The sequence below is a fragment of the Mus caroli genome, chromosome 5 (genome assembly GCF_900094665.2).
Source record: "Mus caroli chromosome 5, CAROLI_EIJ_v1.1, whole genome shotgun sequence".
In the NCBI taxonomy this organism is placed as follows: domain Eukaryota; kingdom Metazoa; phylum Chordata; class Mammalia; order Rodentia; family Muridae; genus Mus; species Mus caroli.
This window is the reverse complement of record NC_034574.1, coordinates 137,855,035-137,874,992: the sequence shown is the minus strand read 5'-3', so window position 1 is coordinate 137,874,992 and position 19,958 is coordinate 137,855,035. Positions and strand designations below refer to the sequence as shown.

Below are 19,958 nucleotides of genomic sequence, written 5' to 3'. Positions count from 1 at the left end.
ACTTCTCTCTGAGATTGGTATCTGCCAAATGGGACTCTTCTTCAGGAGTCTCTTTAAGTAATGAAACACAGGCTAAAAAACAAGCTTTTTAATTAACCTCATAGAAAGTATTCTTATAACCGAACTTGGATAGGCCCACTTGCCCAGCAGGTTGCAGGTGATGGATTCACATTTTCTAGGCTCAAGGATGGGCGGCCTCTGCATGCCACAGGTGTCTGAGTGACAGCACAGAGCTTGCTTGGCAGGAGGTAGGCGCAGACCAACTGGGTCAGCTATTTCAGGGTGGTCTGCAGCACTGGCTAAAGGTGCACTTGAAGCACTGTCTGACGGGTGCTCCACAAGCAAGCCCAGACAAGCAGCTCAGCCTGGGGAGCCTGGCGCCCCTCCCACAGTGAGGGCCAGGCCAGGCAGTGGGTGCTCCAGGTTTGTCAGGAAGGGGCTCCTGTGTTCAAATCACATTCATAGGCACAGTTTCAGATGTCAGCAGGACATGGAGAAAGCAGGCTGACCTGGCCACAGCCCCACATGATCCACCCGTCCTCTTTAGGTGCTGGTGTTTAAATGAGGCCCTGAGGGGAACTGCCAGCTGTCTTCCACCCAGGACGAAGCATAGCCCTTCCCAGCTTCTCTCTCCCCAACAGGACAGTGTACAGGGAGTCCAAAAAATAAAAAAATAAAAAAACGAGGCACTGATGTCCAGGCAAACTCTGGCTCAGGGGACCCAACTGAAGCACATGGTCCTTCTTTTTAAAAAAAAAAAAAAAAAATTATAGCAAAATGAAAGGACAGACATGGCCCCTCAAAATGAGCCCTGACTGGTATGCCTGCAGCTCCAGTCCGAGTCCTGCCAGTCCTACAGTCAGCAGCTAAGTGCGTGCTCCCATCAGCAGGCCCCTCAGGCTGCTCCACAGTGATTCCAGCTGCTGCTGCTGCTGCTGTCACTGTCCACTGAGAAAGGCCAAATGCCCTTTGGTGCATCTGTTGGCGTAGTGTCCTTTCTCACCACACTGGGAACAGGAGGGGAAGGAATGGGAACAAGCGTGAGAGTTCTGATGCTAACTAAAGCAGTGCCCACCAAGTCACAGCCTGTGGGGACGCTCAGCAGAGGTGAGGAGGCTGACACGGGGCAGCTCCCCAGCACCCCCACACCTGCACTGGCCCCAGGCCTGCCCAACAGGGGCTTCACCAGCACCATGAGCTCCCCCACCTGCCCCTCCACAGGGCAGGACAGTCACCTTACCTCTGAGCCAATGTCTGGGCTTCCTAGAGAAGATAGGAGGGACCAACCGGACAGAAGCCACCAAGCTCCTGCCCCAGTTCAGGGAGCCATTGCTGAGAACACTGAGGGTGAGCTACGCCTGAAGCTTCCCTCCTGGATCGTGCATACATTTCAAAGCTATCTGAGGGCAGCCTTTGCTCACAGGCCCAGAGCCATCTGCTAATCTTTCAGCCTGGAGAGGTAGAGCTGCCAGTGTTACCTGATCCTAACCTGGCCCTTCTGTAGTGCCTGAACAGCCTTGGTCTAGCACTGCACAAATGGACAGGAGATTGCAAAGGGCCACAACTTGATGCAAACTTCCTATCAGCTCTCCATGCCCATGTCACCTCTGTCCTGGCTGCCACAGTGGCATTCTGTCAGTATCCAGCTGCCGCTGGCTCCCAACTCAGATGTGCCTTTCTGTGTGGATGAGTGGTCTGGAGGTCTAGATAGCAGTCAGAAGGAACCAGGAAGCCCTACTTGCAGGACTGGGCACACACACTTGTTGGGGTCTCAGGACCTGAGTGTATGCATCATGAAGGAGACACTGCTACACTGTGGTGCTAGATGGAGCAAGATGACAGCTAAGATGCTTTAGGGTGCCATCTTTGGAAATTACCAGGAACGCTCTACCACCCAAGCGCCACACAGTTCTCGTATCCTGCGGCACCTGAATTCACACATATTTTTACTTTGATTTTTCTTTAAGCAATTGCCTTCCCTTCTCCCAGGGATACAGACTTCTCTGGGATAGAGCAGGGTTTCAAAGAATGCCTGGCTGTAGTGGCATTGTCTTAGGCCATGCCTTACAATGTATATATACAAGCATCTTATAGCTCAGAACCACTAGCAAAATGCAGATGCCAGTGGGTATCAGTCAAGACTATTGCTAAGAACAAACCCATACACAGTCTTTTAACAGCTGTGCTGAAATAAGCTGTGGTTATGTAGCCACTGAGAAAGATCAGATTTCCACGTACTGTTGTAAAGACTGATCATTAAACAGAAAACAAGGCTGCACACCTCCGGCAATGCACAGCTATGGGATGAGCCTAAGATACTACAAAGAAAGAAGGTATATGAATTAAGCTCACTCTAGGAGCCCATGTGCATGCTTACGTAGGTATTTCCCTCCAGTGTTTTTTCCGCACGTGTGTGTACGTGTGTGTGCATGCTTATTTGATTGTCCATGCACAGAGGCACCAAAGTGACTTCTCTCTACTGAGGCAGGGTCTCAAATGAACCCACCACTCCAGGGATCTTGTCTCTATTAATGATCTGGGCCACACTCACCTAGCCTTTCTATAGGAGCCTGGGATTCAGACTCTGGCCCTCACGATTACAGTTGTCTTTATCCACTGAGCTGCCTGTCTGAAGTTCCCCATGCATGTCACTGCTGATTTACCATGGAGGACACTTCCCAACATGTTTTGTGATTTTTAGTCACAAGTTCATCCCTCTGAGTATGAGGGGACCTGCTCCTGTGAGATGGCAGTGTATACCCTCAAGCTTTGAACTTTTCAGAAGCCCAAACTCGCGCAAGGGCTATGCAGCAGCTACACATTCTCGTGAGATTCTCCCTGAAAGACTTCTTCTATGGGCTGGGGTGTGTTCCTAATCCAATTCCTGTGTGCATGGGCCCAGAGATTTGCCCCGTCCCTTTGGGATGCACACGTGGCTGTTTTGAGCATCACCCCACCCTTTTTGAAAATTCTTGTTTCAAAGCACAATGTACTCATTAAATAGCATATGTGCACCTTCCTCCATGTGCCTTGGCACTAGAGGAAGGAGGATGGGGACTAGCCCACCACAGTGGCCTCTACCTTTACTCTGCAAATCAGCACTAATAAAAATGTTACTACTGTCCAAAAACAACCACACATCTGTGGAGTGAGGGAGTGACCACTGACGGAAGACGGTGCCCCTGTCCCCCCTGCCCAACCCCACCCCTGGGACTCACCTTGTAGCAAGTGACTTGCTCCAGCGGCCGGGGTCCCCGGTTGCCCGCACTGCTGTTTTGACTCTGCATGACCCCAATGACCTGCGGGGCTCTCTGCTGGTTGGGAGAAGAGTTCTGACTCGTTAACTGGATCAAGGAGGACGACCTTTGTAATGGCGGATTGTTACTTTGCTGGAAAGAGTTACACAACACGGTTTTACTGCGGAAAACACGTGCACGAGGACTACCAATGGGGACAGGAAAAAAAAAAGAGGACGGGACCTCTCCTGCATAATCAGCAGGAAGAGGGCTTCCGCAATGGCCTGCCCCAGGAAAGTGGGCCGAAAAGAAAGTTCTGGTGATGATGGCAGGAGCTGCTGTCCGAAAAACACCATGCAGACACACAAAAACGAGAACTAAAAGTAGAAAAGAAAAGATGGAAGAGACAAGAGGAAGTCTCTGGGCAGCGGGGTGAGGGCACGATCAGGCCTTACTTTTGTTTCTGAGGTTCTAGCTTCAGGTCAGGATGAACGCTTGGTTCAGCCAGATGTTTAGCAGCCTACACGGCGAGCAACAGTCACAGAAAAACAGTTGGAGCCTGATATGCTGGCCTGCAGTCTAGGGGCTGAGAGGGCCCTCCTCTAGGAGTCATGGAAAGGGGAGTGGGGCTCTTAGGTAGGGATTCCAGAACAAGTCCACCTCCAACCAGATGGGATCTTGGCTCTGACCCATGAAATACGAGCTAGGAACCCCGAGGCTACCAGCTGCACCTATGCCAGGGACGGCCTGGCTTCCTTGAGGAAGTCTGTTTTGCTTGGTGTCTCCAGGGGCTTGGGGATCTGAGCAAGCCCCTCAGGCTCTGGCCTGGGAAGGACTAGAAGGGGACATGGTACCCGACTTAAAAGCCAGTCAGGTAAAGTGAGGTTTCAGGAGGGCGGTTAGCTTATGCAGACCTGCTGAAGGCCCTGCTTGTCATGCAGGCCAGACCTTCCTCTGACCCAGTGCACCACTCCCATTTGTAAGCCCTGGGTGCCCTGGTTTGGCCACTACTGTACATCCCCATTTGTCCATGACATTTCCCTTTCCTTGTGCTTAGGGGACACACTGACTGAACTGTGGGTCTGGATAGTCCTTTATTCCTGTTTGTGACAGGTTAATCACCACAGGAGCCATGCCGGCACTTGCCAGAAGTCAGCTCTCATGTCTGCCACGGCTTGGCAGTATCCCCTCAGGTAAATCCCTCCCTCTGGGAGGCCAAGTTTCCTCCTTTGTAAAGGGAAGGTTCTGACTCAGAAGCAAGAGCAGCCAGCATTGGCCCAGTCCCCCTGCTCTCTTCTCTCTCCCAGCTCCCAAGGCAGACGCCACTGAGCCACAATTGCACAGCCCCACATTTACAGTGATTGTGCTACATGGACCCGTCTCCCACCCGCCCTGGGACTCATCTCTAAAACAAGAAAACTGCTTTGCCCTGATTTTTTTGTTGGAATAAGAGGGCATATCCCCTCTCTCCCGCCTCCCCCTTTGCCCTTCACACAGGCCCCCAGGTGGGGTCTACAGTAGTCCTCACACAGAGTGGGTAATGAGACCATATCTGCAGGCCAGTGTGGCCAGGGAGGCAGCAGGGTACAATACCTTTGTTGGAGGCTGTGTCTGCTGCGGTAGTGGGGGTTGCTCAGTGGTCCCCATGGGCAGTTCAAATCGAGGGCTGGACAGAGAAGAAGACAGGGCACGAGATGAGTTAGGGTCAGGCAGTGTTTGGAAAAACCACACGTATCTTCCGAACAAAACAAACGCAATCCAAATTTTGGGACACAGGGTAGGCCTGCCTGGTACAAACAATTGATGGTGGAACCCTTGGGCAAGGGCTATTCTAAGGCGCGGCTGTCTTGGTCCTTGTACTGTGCTATAAATGCCCCAGCAGTCCAGAAGTGTATCAAGACCTCCTCAGGATGTACAGCAGCACTCAGTGACATGCTCACCTGCAAGCAGCTATCCCTGGACCGGACAGATGCAAGTCCCTCAGGAAGGCAAGGACCACAAGACAAACCAGGCAGACTTTACAGCTGCTGCAGGTTGGGTAATGTGGCCAAAGCAGCAGTGGACGGGAGGGAGGCTCTCTACAGTCCCCATGTCACTTCAGATAGAAGCCCAGTGCCACAGCTACCATGGGACACATGTGCCTTAGACTCTCAAGGCCAATGTTATGGAACTAGGAGAAGGATGCTAATCCTGTGGGACAAGAAGAACCCAGCTTCAGAGATTTAAATGGCCTTGCCCTTGATCAGGCACCATTAGCCACCAACAGCAATGACTGAGCCCTGAACCTAGGGTTTTGGGTGTGGGAAATGATCATTCTCTCTTCCACCTGCCTTCCGTCCATGAACTATTGTATCTGAAACACCAGGCTCAGGGCCAACACAGTGAGTCCCTAATTCCCTAAGTGGCTTGCAAGGGTACTATATGAGAGCTATTTTAGTACACAGGGCCCAAAGCATCTACCAGTGGCCCTGTAGATTCCCCAGTGGCCCACAGCTCACAGAAGGCGAAATGCTAGGCTAAGCAGAGCTGCCTTTGGGCTCTGGAAGCAGAATCATCATTAGCAGACAGCAGTAGCTGCTCCCCACTTCTCAGTTCTACCCAGACTGTAGGGTGGATGCCACCTAGAGACGCAAGCCAAGCTGTACCAAGGAACCACCCAGAGGGCAGCAGCCCGGTTGGTACCCAGGATACTCACTGCATGAATTTACATGATGGTCCCTCAGGGCAGAATCCAACAAGATAGTTCACACAAATGACTCTCCGGGTGTGCCGATGCCTACACAGGGGACCTGCAAAGCCCAGCATTCAGTTTGTTCAGATGGCCTTTCAGTGAGGCAATGTGTAAGTGTCCCATTTCAGTCAGAGCCCTGCTCAGCCTGCCTGAAGCACAGAGCCAGAGTGTAGCTTCAAATGCTGGCTGCATGGCTTATTCACAGGGGACAGTGTGCTACACTCTGCATGCAAGTGGGACGCCATATCATAGCCCTGTTGGGAGGCTTTAGGGCAATGAGGGCAGGAAAATGCCCCACAGCGGGGGACGCTAGCGCCCACCTATAATCACAGTCCATAGGAAACTAACAGAGAGGACTGAGTTTAAAGCCAGCTTGGCCTACACAGTGAGACCCTGTGAGACGGAAAACAATAAATAAATCAAACACCTCAGTGGCCACAGTAGGTTAGGTTTTGCTGAACCAGGTAGAACAGGGGAAGTGATGCCCCAGGAGGATCTAGCCTTGGGATCAGGTGAGCCCGAGGCCTGCTGTCACCTACCATGCTTACAGAAGCCGCGGTCATACCAAGGGCAGTCCTTGATCTTGGATTCAGGATCGATGTGCAGGAAGGGGCACTCCTTATTGCTGCATTCCCCTGCAGGAAATGTGTACATATGGCCTCAAGGAACTGTGCTGGGACTGTCTCCCAAACCAAAGGGACCAGCTGGCTCTAGTGTCCAGGACCAGCTTGCTCATGCAATAGCTAAGGGCAATGTCTGTGGGGCTGTGACAAGTCCTGCCTTCACACACATCACTGCCACGGGAAGGGTACTAGTTCGGCTTGACCCGGAACATCCCAAGGTCGTTCCAAACTAGATATTTTAAGACCAGGAAATCACTATTCTGCCTATTCTTCACACCTATGAGCTGTGATACAGGAGGCCTAAAGAACTCTAACTTGAGAAACAATGGGTGGACTATACATTGGGAGTTTGAGGCTGGGTGTATGCTGTGGCATGGATACACCTTGCTAATGATAACATGTTGACCAGTACCTCTCAGGACAGGACATCAGGCTGGACCAACATGAGGATGCACGTCCAGGCTGCGCTGTGCAACCAAAGCTAACACATTCCACGTACAGTAGAGAAGAATGCCCAGCCCTCTTGCTTAAGTGCCCAGTGCTCCTCACCTGGCTGCCCAAGGTGAGTCCTCAGCCTCCACTGGCCCCTTCTTAGCCTCTAGCTCAGGATTTCCCTCAGGGACCTTCGCAGATCACTTGGCTCAAGCCCATTTTGAGGTGTGTATTACTTCTATACTTTTCTTTCGCAGTATTTTCCATAACCAACTCCCTGTTATCCCCCTAGTTTATCAAATACTTGAGTCTGGGCCACTGCAGCAAAACTCTAGCACACAAGGAAAGGCCTGTCCTTTTAAGACCCAGAGGGAGAGGATCCAACACAAGTGTGTGGCCCACAAGTGTGTGTCAGCAGCTGCAGCAGCAACACAAGGCAGAGTCCTCTACAATGGACAGGCAAGTGAAGGGGCCATTAGAGACATGGGGGCATGCCCAGACTGTGGTTATCAGCATAAAAGAAGGGTAACCCAAGACAGCTTGCTGAGGGTAGCCCTGTCCATGCTGCTATGTGACAAAGTGGGAGATGGTAATGGCATGGATGTGGTAGATGGGACAAGCTTGAGAAGGAAGCCTGCATTCCATTTCTGTCCGTGTGTTTTGACCCCTCAGCTTATACTGCTTCAAAAAAACAAAACAAAACACAAGCAGCAGCATCACCAATAATACATATCTTACAAAGAAATAAGGAAAAGAAACTAAGGAGTCCGCACCCAAAGCCAAGCATGGTGACTCTCACCTGTTAACCCAGCACTTGGGAGACTGAGTCAAGTGGGAGGTTCATTGAATACTTAAGACAACCCAGATCTACATCGTCAATTACAGACCAATGTAGGGTATGATGAAAGATGCAGGCTCAAAACCACCAGAGCCCACGGTACTAATACAACCAGCATCTCCTCTAGTACCAGTGCTGTGAAGCTCAGCTCAGCACATGGCCTCGGCAAGCCTCTGACCTTGTGGCATTGCCCAGGGCCTAGAAACACAGAAGCCCTTGGGCTGACCATCAGAACTTCTTGAGACACCCCTAATGGTGGACCAGAGCAGATCCCTGGGGACTAAGTTCTGTACCTGCTCCATTCTGCCTTGTTTCTCCATTTAGGCCACCCCAAACGGGAGGGACCAGCCTCTTGTCTGTAATTAGCATTCAAAGCAATCTTAATTTCATGGGAAGTGTAGGTTCACTCCGATCAGAAGACAGTCAGCCCTAGGCTTGCTATTCTGTGGACTGCTGGGATAGCCATGCTATTGTCTAAGCTCATGCTCCCAAAGAGATGGCAGAAACTTTAGGCTGGGGGTGAGCAGTGATTATGCCAGGAGATGTGGATCTCAGGGGTAAGGCTGCCACGAGCAGTGATGGTTTCCAGCCAGCTCATCTGGATTGCTCACTCAATGTCCCAAAGTGCTCCCACAAGAACATGAAGTTATGACAGAGAACGAGAACACCCCCTTACTGAAGAGCCAGCTCAGGTTGCCAGGCTCTGCCCAAGTACTGGAAAGATGAGAGAGACAGAGAGCTGCAGTGGCCCCTGAGCAGCTATGTGGCCCCCACGGCTTGGCTCTCAGCAAGGCCTCCCAGGATGCCCCACGCCTTACCGAACTTGGAGTAAAAGTAGCACTCAGGCATCTTGGTCATGTCATATTCATGCAAGAACTCACACTGGTCCCCTTTCTTGCACAGTCCTCTCAGCCAGTGTTTGCACACAACTGTCTTCTCACCACTGATGTGGCGGAATGGGCACATGCCCCCTGCCAGAAGAGTGAAGAGAGATACAGGCTCAGGTGGAAATGGACCCAGGGAAAGCTGGAGAGCTGTCACCCTACACGTCTCTGAACCACCCGAAACCAACAGAGATGGTGTCTCTGGAGAAGGTAGAATACCAGCAAACAAATGTTTGGCCTATAGTGTCTGCAGAGGCCAAAAAAGGGGAGGGGCTCGTCAAGTCCCCTGAAGGTGCAGTTAAGGGTGGCTGTGAATTGCTATGTGGGTGCTGGGAATTGAACTTGGGTCTTTTGGAAGAACAGCTCTTAACTACTGAGCCATCTCTTGCCTTATTTTAAATTTTTAAAAAAAGATTTATTTATTATCATTATACATAAGTACACTGTAGCTGTCTTCAGATGCACCAGAAGAGGGCATCAGATCTCAATACGGGTGGTTGTGAGCCACCATGTGATTGCTGGTATTTGAACTCAGGACCTTTGGAAGAGCAGTCAGTGCTCTGTTTGTTTGTTTTCTTTTTTGGCAGTCAGTGCTCTTAACCACTGAGCCATCTCACCAGCCCCTCATTTTACATTTAATAGCCATGTATTTTGAGTTTAAAGTATTTTGGAAAAATACAACTAGAACTGCCAGGTATGGTGGCACACATTTTGATCCCAGCACTCCAGAGACAAAGGCAGTGAGTTTAAAGCCACTTTGGGCTACATAGTAAGTTCCAGGGCACAGGGCCACACATCAGGGCCTTGTCTCAAAACAACAAAAATAACAACAAACCACTAAAATATCATGTCATAATTTCAAAGACATTAGTATTAAGAGAGATACATAATAAGCCTTGAGAGTGGTGGGAGGGTGAACTAGTTCCTTAAACAAACCAAACACTTCTAGTGGTCTATGGGTACTAGAAATAAAAAAGTGGAGGGGTGGCAAAAGAGTAAGCCTCACAGGATAAAGAGAGCCATTAGCAGAACTCTGGACCCCAGGCAGGCCATGTCCCATTCAAAGCCTGCAGCCTCAAGAAGACAATTAGCTTTACCATTGCAGAGCTGTGACAGACATGAGCAGGAGCAGTGTCCTGCAGCAGGGAGAGTCCCACCCAGATGGGAGAGAGCCACCCTCTGTGAATGTAATGGAGGCCGGCCATGACTGCTGAAAGGGCTACTGAGAGTAAGTCCGTGACTAATGAAGGTGAGACTAGCCTTGCCCAAATGAATTTTTGGCCACAATGGGAAGAAATGCTCTATGCCTTTGCTCTCCAGGACAGCAGCCACTGGTCTCATGTGGCTGCTGAGCATCTGAATTAGCAGCAGTATGGCTGAGGAACTACACTTAACGTTTGTAACTGGTCAGCATATATGTATGGCTCCTGGCTATGGGATGGCAATAGTGCCATGAACTAAGAGTGCCTTCGTAGCAAGAGGTGGAATTTTGGGAGCCCCATGGTGTGTGGCACCTAGGAAACTGGGGTTCCCTTTTGGGATTCTTAGTCTCACTAATAAAAGTTTAGAAGTTGGACTAAAAAGCAGCCCAGGAAATTTTTATTAAGGTTTGAGAAACAGAACTCAACAGGGCCCAGCCTGCTACTATCTGCATAATTACCTAACGGTCAGAAGGCAGGAGAGCTGAGCAAACGTGGGAATGAGACCAGGACCCAGTGACAGAGAGAATGACGTCCTGACCAGAGGCCATGAGGTCAAGCTGTTCTCCACCTCCAAGGTCTCCTGCCTCAGCACTGTGCAGCCCTGCACTGTGCAGGCCAAACTCACTGTTCCTAGTCCATCCATCCAAAGCACCCCTTGCTCTGCATCTGTGCTTCCTCTTCAAGGTCCTGCCCACAAACACCTATGAATCGATGGATGGCTAGGCTCACAGAGCCTCTGGTGAGGCCCCAGAAGAAAGACTTGGCCAGTCTTTGACTAGGAAGCTCACTAGCTTGCATACACTGAAATTAAAAAGTCTGTATTCAGCCCCTGGGCATGGCGACATGTAATTCTGAGACCATGAGAAGTCCCTGAAAGCCTGTATGCCCTCCTCCCCACGCGAAGGAAAAGTAACAAAAGAAGGCAACCTTGAAGCCAGGCTCAGTCTGTGCCTAGGTTTTGGGTGCCATAGTCCAACGTCCTCCTAGCCTATCTAAGCCATGGCTTCATTTATGAACACTCATCTGCAATATAATACAACTGAAGGTAATACAGGCAGATACCCAGTGGCCTGGAAATCTGCTAGAGGGCCAAGTAGGGGGCAGGGTGTAGCTGGAATTTCCAACTCCAATAAGCCCATGTAAAAAACACACAATCTAGTTACTATAATTATAAGCTATAAGCCTACATTGGGCAGATCTAATACCATACTAACTTACTCACCAGCTATAAGACCCTTGTTACTTGTGGTTGCTCTTGGCTACATGGTTCTGCTCCATCATGGCTTCCTCCTCCTCCTCTTCCTCAGTCCTCCTTCCCTTCTTGTCCTCTTCACCTTTATACCTGCTCCCAATCTGAAACCTCCAGTCCCACCTTTCCGAACCTCCACTGCCCAAACACAAGCTCTAACCTTTATTAACCGAATAAAGAAAAAAAAAAAAAACTCACATAAAATCACCTAAATACACAATAGACTGCTCATCAGAAACAACCGCTCTTAAAGAAACCTCAAAATACAAACAACACAGGATACCTCAGGAAGGATGTGAGGAAGTCAAGGGTCTCTTACCTTTGCCACAGGCAGCTTTCAAAAAGAATTCACAGACAGCAGCCCCCGACTCTGTAAAAGGAAAGAATCAGTCATCAACTAAAGCTAGGTACCAATGGAGGGGACTCTTAGGATGCAGGATGTAGTGAGCTGGCAAAAACCACAAAGCCCATGCCTGCCATGGTGGGATAAGTTCTAGCCTAGCCAGGGCTACACATTTAGCTCCAGGCCAATTAGGGCAACACAGTGAGACCTTGTCTCAAAGCAAAAGCCACTTGTTTCAGTCAGACTCGTGAAATGTGACTTCACTGTGGGACTAAACATCCGAGAACCTCCTGGAAGCCAAGATCTTTCAAGACATTTAAGAATGGGTGGAGAGGCCGGGCAGTGGTGGCACACACCTTTGATCCCAGCACTTGGGAGGCAGAGGCAGGCGGATTTCTGAGTTCAAGGCCAGCCTGGTCTACAAAGTGAGTTCCAGGACAGTCAGGGCTACACAGAGAAGCCCTGTCACGAAAACAACCAAAAAAAAAAAAAAAAAAAAAAAAAAAAAAAAAAAAAAAAAGGGTGGAGAGGGCAAGAAGGAACACAAGATCAGAAACTAATTACCCCCAGCTCAGCCCGCCCATGGGGGTTAATTTACAAGTATATTAGTATGAGACAGAGAAAAGGAATGAATGGTCTCACAGGAAATAACTAAATCACTAGCTGAGCCTCTGAGCAGGGAAGATGACAGAGCAGGCAGGGGCCTCTTTAGACATTAGCCTAGTGGAAGAAGATCAAGCAGGCCAGCCCTTAATATGTGACACCTACATGGAATTACAAAGGTGCAAGGCCATTCATCCCCACAAACACAGCCAACTCTGGGAGGGTAGTAAATCTACAGAGTCAGCATGTTGCAGCAGTCAGCAAGTCCAGAAACTCACCAGAACAAATCTTGGATTCATAAATAGTCTTCACTGATGTATCAGCATGGATTTTCAGAAAACAGTAAAGTTAAAAAACAAAAACCAGCCGGGCGTGGTGGCGCACGCCTTTAATCCCAGCACTCGGGAGGCAGAGGCAGGCGGATTTCTGAGTTCGAGGCCAGCCTGGTCTACAAAGTGAGTTCCAGGACAGCCAGGGCTATACAGAGAAACCCTGTCTCGAAAAACCAAAAAAAAAAACAAACCAAAAAACAAAAAACAAAAACCAGCCAGGCAGTGGTGGCGCACGCTTTTAATTCTGGCACTTGGGAGACAGAGGCAGGCGGATTTCTGAGTTCGAGGCCAGCCTGGTCTACAGATGAGTTCCAGGACAGCCAGGGCTAAACAGAGAAACCCTGTCTCAAACACTTCATGCAAAGGAAGAGAATTTTCCAATCGAAAAAAAAAAAACCGGAAAGGAAAAAAAAAAAAAAAAAAAAGAAAGAAAACAACCAAACCAAAATACAAAACAAAACAAAACCCAGAAATACCATTTCTATCTTCTTTTTTTTTTTCTTTTTCCCCAGAGACAGGGTTTCTCTGTGTAACAGCCCTGGCTATTCTAGAACTTGCTTTGTAGACCAGCTTGGCCTCAGTTTCAGAGATCTGCCTGGCCCTCCATCCTGAGTGCTGGGATTAAAGGCAAGAGCCATCACTGAGTGGCTACAATGGAAATTGCCTCGGCCTGCACTTCTTGTTTGTGGTTGTGTTGGGTATGTCAAAGCCCAGCAAGGCGCCTACCAAATCTGGAAGTGAGTTTCAGAGGTACCCATGCTATACACATCCCTGGGTCTCCTAGGGAGACTTTGGCTACTTTGTGGGTTCTTTTATCTTCCACCCTTCTAATCCCCTAACACTAGATAGGTGAGAAAAAAAAGGATGGAAGGGGGGGGGGTGATGTCATTGTTAAGACTGCTCCCTGATGATTAGGGAGCAAGTTTGGTCTTTGCTGTCAGGGTATCTGTTTTCTTGTTCCTTTTTTGTGCACAACTACTTAACAACCCTCAACCAATCAACAACCCACATTCTTGGGGCCCTAGCATTTATATACCCTCTTAAGAGTCCTCTGAATTCCAAATGCCACACAATGGCAAAAACTATCTGCCATTGGCAGTATCACACTCCTTCCTGCTAAGGAATGAGGCAAATCATAGTCAGCTACTATGGAAAAATCTGAAGCAGCCCCAGATCCCATATCTGGGATTAAAATAAAAGCATATTCCTATTTCTGTAGTTTTCAGGGTTCTGAATTTTGTTTGTTTGTTTGTTTTTGTTTTGTTTTCAAGACAGGGTTTCTCTGTGTAGTCCTGGCTGTCCTGGAACCCACTCTGTAGACCAGGCTGGCCTCGAACTCAGAAATACACCTGCCTCTGCCTCCTAAGTGCGCCACCACTGCCCTGCTATTTCTGTGTTTTTTTAAAGAAACCCAAATCTTTACTTCAAGTGCACACTTGCCTCCACAGGTTTGTGGATCTATTGCCCCACACAAATGTACCATGGTCTCAAGGCAGTGCCATCAAATTGAGTAAAAGCCTAGTGCTTAAAAGGCCAGCCTGATCTACGGAGTGAGTTTCAGGACAGCCAGGGCTATACAGAGAAACTCTGTCTCGAAAACCAACAACAACAAAGAGTAGACATTTGTGCAAGGACGACCAGGCCAAAGGGGTCAGTTCTGTCTGAATTGAAGCGGCCCCCCCAAACGGAAGATATATCCCACCGGAACAGGGAAACCATCACATCACATGAAGAGGACAAGTAAATATAGTTCGGTCTAAAGGTTCGCTGGAGGCCTGAGTTGGGACAGGTGACCCGGAGGTGGGGTAGTGAGAAAAACGGACAATTCCAGGTCAGGGAAGGGTTTCCCAGGAGTTAGACTAAAGCAAGCCTGGAATATGAGGGTCTACTTGGAGTCTTCGACAGTCAGATACACTCAGACTCTTCTACCGCCTAGTTCTGATGAAAGTAGAGAGGAGCACTCTAAGTGGTGGAAATGAGAGACATTCTAAGACTTTGCTGAAGTTGGCGCAGGATGGGAGAAGGCAGTTCCACTTCAGGATGACACGCGTTCAGTGGAGAATTACGCGAACAACCGACACAGTCCGGCTGTCCCGAGGATTGCCACGGAGCAGTCCCCGGGGATCAAGGATCCAAGGAAAGGTCTCCCCGAGTTCAAGTGACACCGGGAAGTCCCAGGACGGAAGCGGAGGAACTAGGCGAGGGTGAGGGTCCCGGGTTCCAGGGCCCAGGGCTGGGGTAGCCTCTGGTCAGAATCAGAATCGCCCACCCACCCGCCGGGCCCCGCACTCACTATCCATGCCGGGGAAGGGCAGCGGCTGCGCCCCGAGCTGCTGCTCCACGGCGATCTCCAAGTCGAACTTGATGTGATCCACGCTGGCGATGATTTCCTGCATGGCGGCGGCGGCGGCCTCGGGCCCAGCTCCCCCTCAGGTCTCTCAGCCGCTCTCCGCACCTCACGCTATCTCTCCCTGTCCCCTTCTCGCTTGCCGCCGCCGCCGCCGCCGCAGCCGCCGCCGCCCCGCGAGGGATGCCGGGAGCGCTGGAGCCCGCGCCGGCCCTTTTTTCCCATCCAGACTCAGCCAACGGAGCTCAGAGTCCGGCCACTCCTTCAGGCCTGGCTAGCCGCCGACCGATCGCCTGTTTCTTTCGGTTCTGTATCTTACAGAAGAGGCGGCGACGGAAGTGCGCCTGCGCGGGATCTCCGTCGTGTGTGCTGAGGATAGGAACGCTGTCTCTGGAGCCGCGGTCCCTCGACTCTGAGGACCTCTCATTAGGGGCTCGCCGCTTTGAACGCTCAGAGTGAGTTTCTGTTCAACCCTCATAGGAAACCCGGAAGCCGGGTGGAAATTGGACCTGAGGGACTTTGTTTGTTCAAGCTCAGATGCGAAAACGGAGGATCTGAAGGCCTGGGGAGAGGAAGCAAGGGGCGACCCTAGGGTCCCAGGTCTCTCTGTGGGTGTAGCTCTAATGCAGACGTTTAAAAGTCGGGTAAGGGGGCAGGAGGTGTGGCTCAGTTGGTAAAGTGCTTGCCCCACCACCGCATAAGCCGGTAGTGTTAGTCCAGACTTGTAATCCCAGTAACTGGCAAGTGGAAGCAGGAGGGTCGAGACCAGTCTGCATTACATGAGACCCTGGAGAGCGAGTCAACCTAGTACAGCTAAGCTTCAAAATACCGTCATACCTCTTTTCCCTGTTATTATGTCTTGTTTTTTGTTGTTGTTTGTTTTGTTTTGTTTTTTATTAAAGGGATTCAAAGTAAGCAGGCTGAACTCTCTAGCCCAGCACAGCCTAATAAAGATAGAATGCTAGGGTGGGAGGGTGTAGCTCTGTGAGAGAGAGCATGTGCATATATGTGCCTTCCACATCACTCAAGTGCAGATCAGGGAACAGCTTGTACCACAAGTCCTACCAAGTATGTTCAGGAATCAAACTCAGGTCACGGAGCTCTTCAGTAAGCACCTTTATCTGCTGAGACCCTCTTGAGCCTCTTGTTGTTGCTGTCGAGACTGGGGATCTCTAGGTAGCCCTGACTAGCGTGGACTCACAGTTGTAGACCAGACTGACTTTGAACTCATAGAACTTCTCCTGCCTCTGTCTCCCTGGTGCAGGGCCTAAAGGCATGGCCCATCACGACTTACTCTTACTTTTTAAAGACAATCTCATGAAACCCAGGCTGGCCTTGAAGTTGACATTATAGCTGAGGGTGGCCCTGAATTTCTGACTCTTTTCTACCCAGCTTCTTGCTGAGATAGTAAGTTTGGCCGATCTCTCACTCCCCACCCTGCACAGAGCCAGGTCTTCCTAACTCAGAGCCTACCCTCTGAGTAAACTTGTCTCTCTTTTCTGACTCTTTTTAAAAAAAGATTTGTTTGTTTATTTATTTATTTATTTAATGTATGTGAGTACACTATAGTTGTGCAGATGGTTGTGAGCCTTCATGTGGTTGTTGGGAATTGAAATTTTTTTAGGACCTCTGCACGCTGTGGTAGGCCCTGCTTGCTCCAGTAGGCCCCGCTCACTCCAGCCCAAAGATTTATTATTATATGTAAGTACACTGTAGCTGACTTCAGACGCACCAGAAGAGGGGGTCAGATCTCATTATGGGTGAGCCACCATGTGGTTGCTGGGATTTGAACTCGGGACCTTCAGAGAGCACGCTGAGCCATCTCTCCAGCCCTTCCTTTCTGACTTTTATATGGCATCTGATGCAGTTTCCTTATTTTTCTTGATTTCAGGCTGCAGGCGCTCGAGGCAGCCAGCGATGGACCTCCTAAGACTCTCCCGGCTCTTTTCTGGTCCCCACCCCATAGGACTGTCTGTCCTTCAACACCTGGATCTTGTTGGATCAACCCGATGGACAGGAGGCAGGGAGGGACCTGCACGGCTGAGAGCTGCCTTCTGCGGCTCCTCCTCCCCCCTGCCCCTGGGCAGAGGGAGCCAGAAGGAAATGAGCAGCCTCTGCTCCGACTCCAGTAAGCTCAGCACTGTGGCTCCTCAGGAGGAGGCAGAGGAAGAGAGCTTCGGGAGCCTCTCCGACAAATTCTCCTCCCGGAGGATATTCCACAAGTCAACCGCCCAGCTCTACAACCTGCAGCTCAAGGAACAGGGTGGTGAGGAGGAAGAATTGGAGCCCAAACTGTGGCGGGGCCGGCGGAACACTCAGTACTGGTACTTCTTTCAGTGCAAACGTCTGATCAAGGAAGGAAAGGTCTGAGAGTGTGATGTGATTTCATCTTGTGTCCCTGGCCCTTTAAGAATTCTTAGCTGGGAGAACCCTATGACCTTCAGTGTTGGATGCCCCTTGGATTTCTGGGAACGGGATAGGAAATATATATAAACCCGGCCGGGGGTGGGGACTAGCAGAGTGAGAAGGCAGTTAGTGAAGACATTGTTAGACAGTTGAGCCAGGAGGAGCTGAGCTGAGCTGAGCAGATAGGCTAGAACAGTTGTTATGGCTTGGAGCTGCTATACTGGGGAAACTACTGGGAAGGGAGTGTTTAAGCAGACTGTTGGGGAACTGATGGAGGAAGAGGCTGGGCTGGAAACTGAGCGGAGGGCAGGCAGGGAGTTAGGAGAGCTGGTAAACAGGTAGGCATTTTACATGAGAACCTTGGGGTTTTCCTTCTGCTGGGTTGGCATTTTATGTGGGGCAGCGCAGCCTTCTCAGCTATTGAAGTTGGGGTGTTCATTACTCAGTCCTTGGATCTCTATTATTGCTGTCTGTGTGCACGTGTGAGTGTGTGTGCCACGGTGCACATGTGGAACCCAGAGGACAACGTATAGAACTGGTTCTTCCTTTCCACCTTTATGCACAGCCCAGGGATCGAACTCTGGTCACTTGCGCTGCAAGCGCCTCTATCTGCTGAACCATATTGCTAGCCCCTTACCTACCTTGAACTCAGTACATGGAGGTAATCCCGTTAGTCTTCTTGTCCGTATCACATTTCCTGGGCTCATGATTTATTCTTCTCTTAACAATTTGACCTCTAAACTGTTGCCAGCTCTAATTTTCATTCTTTCAAGGCTGTCTTGCTGGGTAGCCCTGGCTGGTTGGTACTCACTTTGTAGCTCAGGACAGCCTAAAACATTCAACCTTCCTGTCTCCCCTTCTTGAGTGCTGGGATTACCAATACCCAGCTTATTTTATTGTTTTATACCTTTTTCACAATCTTAACTGTGTAGCCCTGGCTAAACCAGAATTTACTATGTAGCCCAGGCTGGCCTGGAACTCACAGAGAGGCCACTGACTCACAAGTACTGGGATTACAGGCACATAGTAGTGAATCTAGCTTATTTTATTTGTTTGGATTTTATTATTTTTTTGGTGTAGGATCTCTGTCTCTGCATTCTTGGCTGTCCTAGAACTCATTATATAGGGCAAGCTGGCTTTGAATTCAAAGATCTACCTGCCTCTGCTGGGATTAAAGGCATAAACTACTATACCCGATTTATTTGTTATTTTTAAAACACTTTTTAAACTTTATTTTTGTCTTTTTTCTTGGATAAGGTATCTCTGGGTAGCCCTGGCTGTCCTGGAATTCACTTTGTAGACTAGGTTGGCCTCAAACTCAAAGACCCACCTATCTCTGCCTTCTGAGTGCCGGGATGGAGTGAGTTTCTGCCCCACTCTATCCCACCTAGCTCCTAAATAAGGACAGAGAGACCTGGTATTTTTAAAGATATTTTTATTCTTATTTATTTATATGTCTATCTGTGTATGTATGTAATATGTCCATGTGCCCGAAGTTAGGAGCATCCTTTGGAGTTAGCTGCCTCATGTGCATGCTGGGAGTTGAACTCGGGTCATCTGCAAGAATAGTACATGTCCTTAATCACTGAGCCGTCTTTTCAGCCCGAAACCTGGCGTTTTTATTAACCAGCTGCAAACCTAAACTGCCGGGCAGGTTCTGAGACTATTATAACCCAACTTGGCTATTTATAACCAGATAAATCCTGCATTACTTGCCACCTGAGTCTTGCTTTGTTGCATGTGTGTCCCCTGGGCCTGCTACTGGTGCTCATGGTCCATCCCACCTCACGGCGACCTCCTCCTTCACTCTCCTCTCCTTTTTCTGGTGGTCCGTACCTTAGACTCCTCTACTCAATGTGAAGTCCCACCTCCCTCTTTGCTGCCCAGTCACAGGTACTATTTATTCTTCACAGCATATTGGTCAATACAATGCCCAAGTCACACTGCAACCTGATCTTAGAGCACAGAACGCAGCATCTGAATACACAGTGCACAGGACCAACCCCAACACTGTTTTCCCATAGCCGTGAGAGCGTTACATCCCCTGAAGCTGGAGTTATACGTGGCTATGAGCAGCCTGACAAGGGCGCTGGAAATAGAACTTGGACTTCTGGAGGCTTCTTTGCTCTTCGTTGATGCCGTCCCTCCAACCCCCTTACTTTGTTTTGTAGCTAGGGTCTTATGTATCCTAGGCTGGCTTTGCAGGATAACCCTGAGCCTTTGATCCTCCTGCTTCCACCTCCCTGGTGCTGGGAGCACAGGTGTGCACTGCTATACCAGGTTTACGGGCGCTGGGGATTGAACCCAGGTCTTCATGAAAGCTAGACACAAACTCAATTATGCTACAGCCGGGCCCTTCCCCCTTTAATTGGATTTATTTTAGTGTGTTACTCCCTGTATTTGTGTGCACATACACACACCAGGATGCATATATGACAGACTGGACAGTTAGGGCGAATCAGTTCTCTCCTACCGTGTGGAAGCCAGAGCGCTAACTCCAGTTGCTAGGCTTGTTGGCAAGCACCCTCACCCACTGAGCCATCTTGTCCCACCACCCCCGTTTTATTTTGGCTTTTCTGAGACAAGGTTTTATTCTGTAGCCTGTGTTAGTCTTCAGCTTGCTATGTAGCCCAGGTTGGACTGAAACTCGTGATGCTCCTGCCTCATCTTTCCGTGTGCTGGATCTACAGGCACACACTGTGATGCCCAGCTTATTTCTTTTTTTTTTTTTT

The 19,958-nt window shown here is 49.7% G+C and overlaps 2 protein-coding genes across 4 annotated transcripts in view; one reads left to right on the top strand and one right to left on the bottom strand.

Moving 5' to 3' along the window:
- Nucleotides 1-73: 73 nt before the first annotated feature.
- On the bottom strand, nucleotides 74-14,992 carry Cpsf4 (cleavage and polyadenylation specific factor 4). 3 transcript variants are annotated; one of them, XM_021162333.2, is made up of 8 exons: nucleotides 14,767-14,992; nucleotides 11,515-11,565; nucleotides 8,679-8,831; nucleotides 6,507-6,602; nucleotides 5,932-6,025; nucleotides 4,830-4,902; nucleotides 3,219-3,389; nucleotides 74-1,007 (listed from the first exon to the last, which is right to left on the bottom strand). In XM_021162333.2, the coding sequence occupies exons 1-8, from the start codon at nucleotides 14,867-14,869 to the stop codon at nucleotides 939-941; spliced, it is 810 nt and encodes a 269-aa protein (XP_021017992.1). In that variant the 5' UTR covers nucleotides 14,870-14,992; the 3' UTR covers nucleotides 74-938. The 3 variants fall into 3 exon arrangements, with proteins under 3 accessions (XP_021017992.1, XP_021017993.1, XP_021017994.1); XM_021162334.2 differs by having other exon boundaries at nucleotides 3,219-3,314; XM_021162335.2 differs by having other exon boundaries at nucleotides 3,219-3,311.
- Nucleotides 14,993-15,124: 132 nt separating this feature from the next.
- Nucleotides 15,125-19,958, top strand: part of Ptcd1 (pentatricopeptide repeat domain 1) — a 17,667-nt gene continuing 12,833 nt past the window's right edge. Inside the window, exons 1-2 of the mRNA XM_021162332.1 lie at nucleotides 15,125-15,275; nucleotides 16,712-17,184. Of these exons, the coding sequence (XP_021017991.1) occupies nucleotides 16,738-17,184 (447 nt within the window). The 5' untranslated portion in view covers nucleotides 15,125-15,275; nucleotides 16,712-16,737. The remainder of the gene's footprint in view (nucleotides 15,276-16,711; nucleotides 17,185-19,958) is intronic.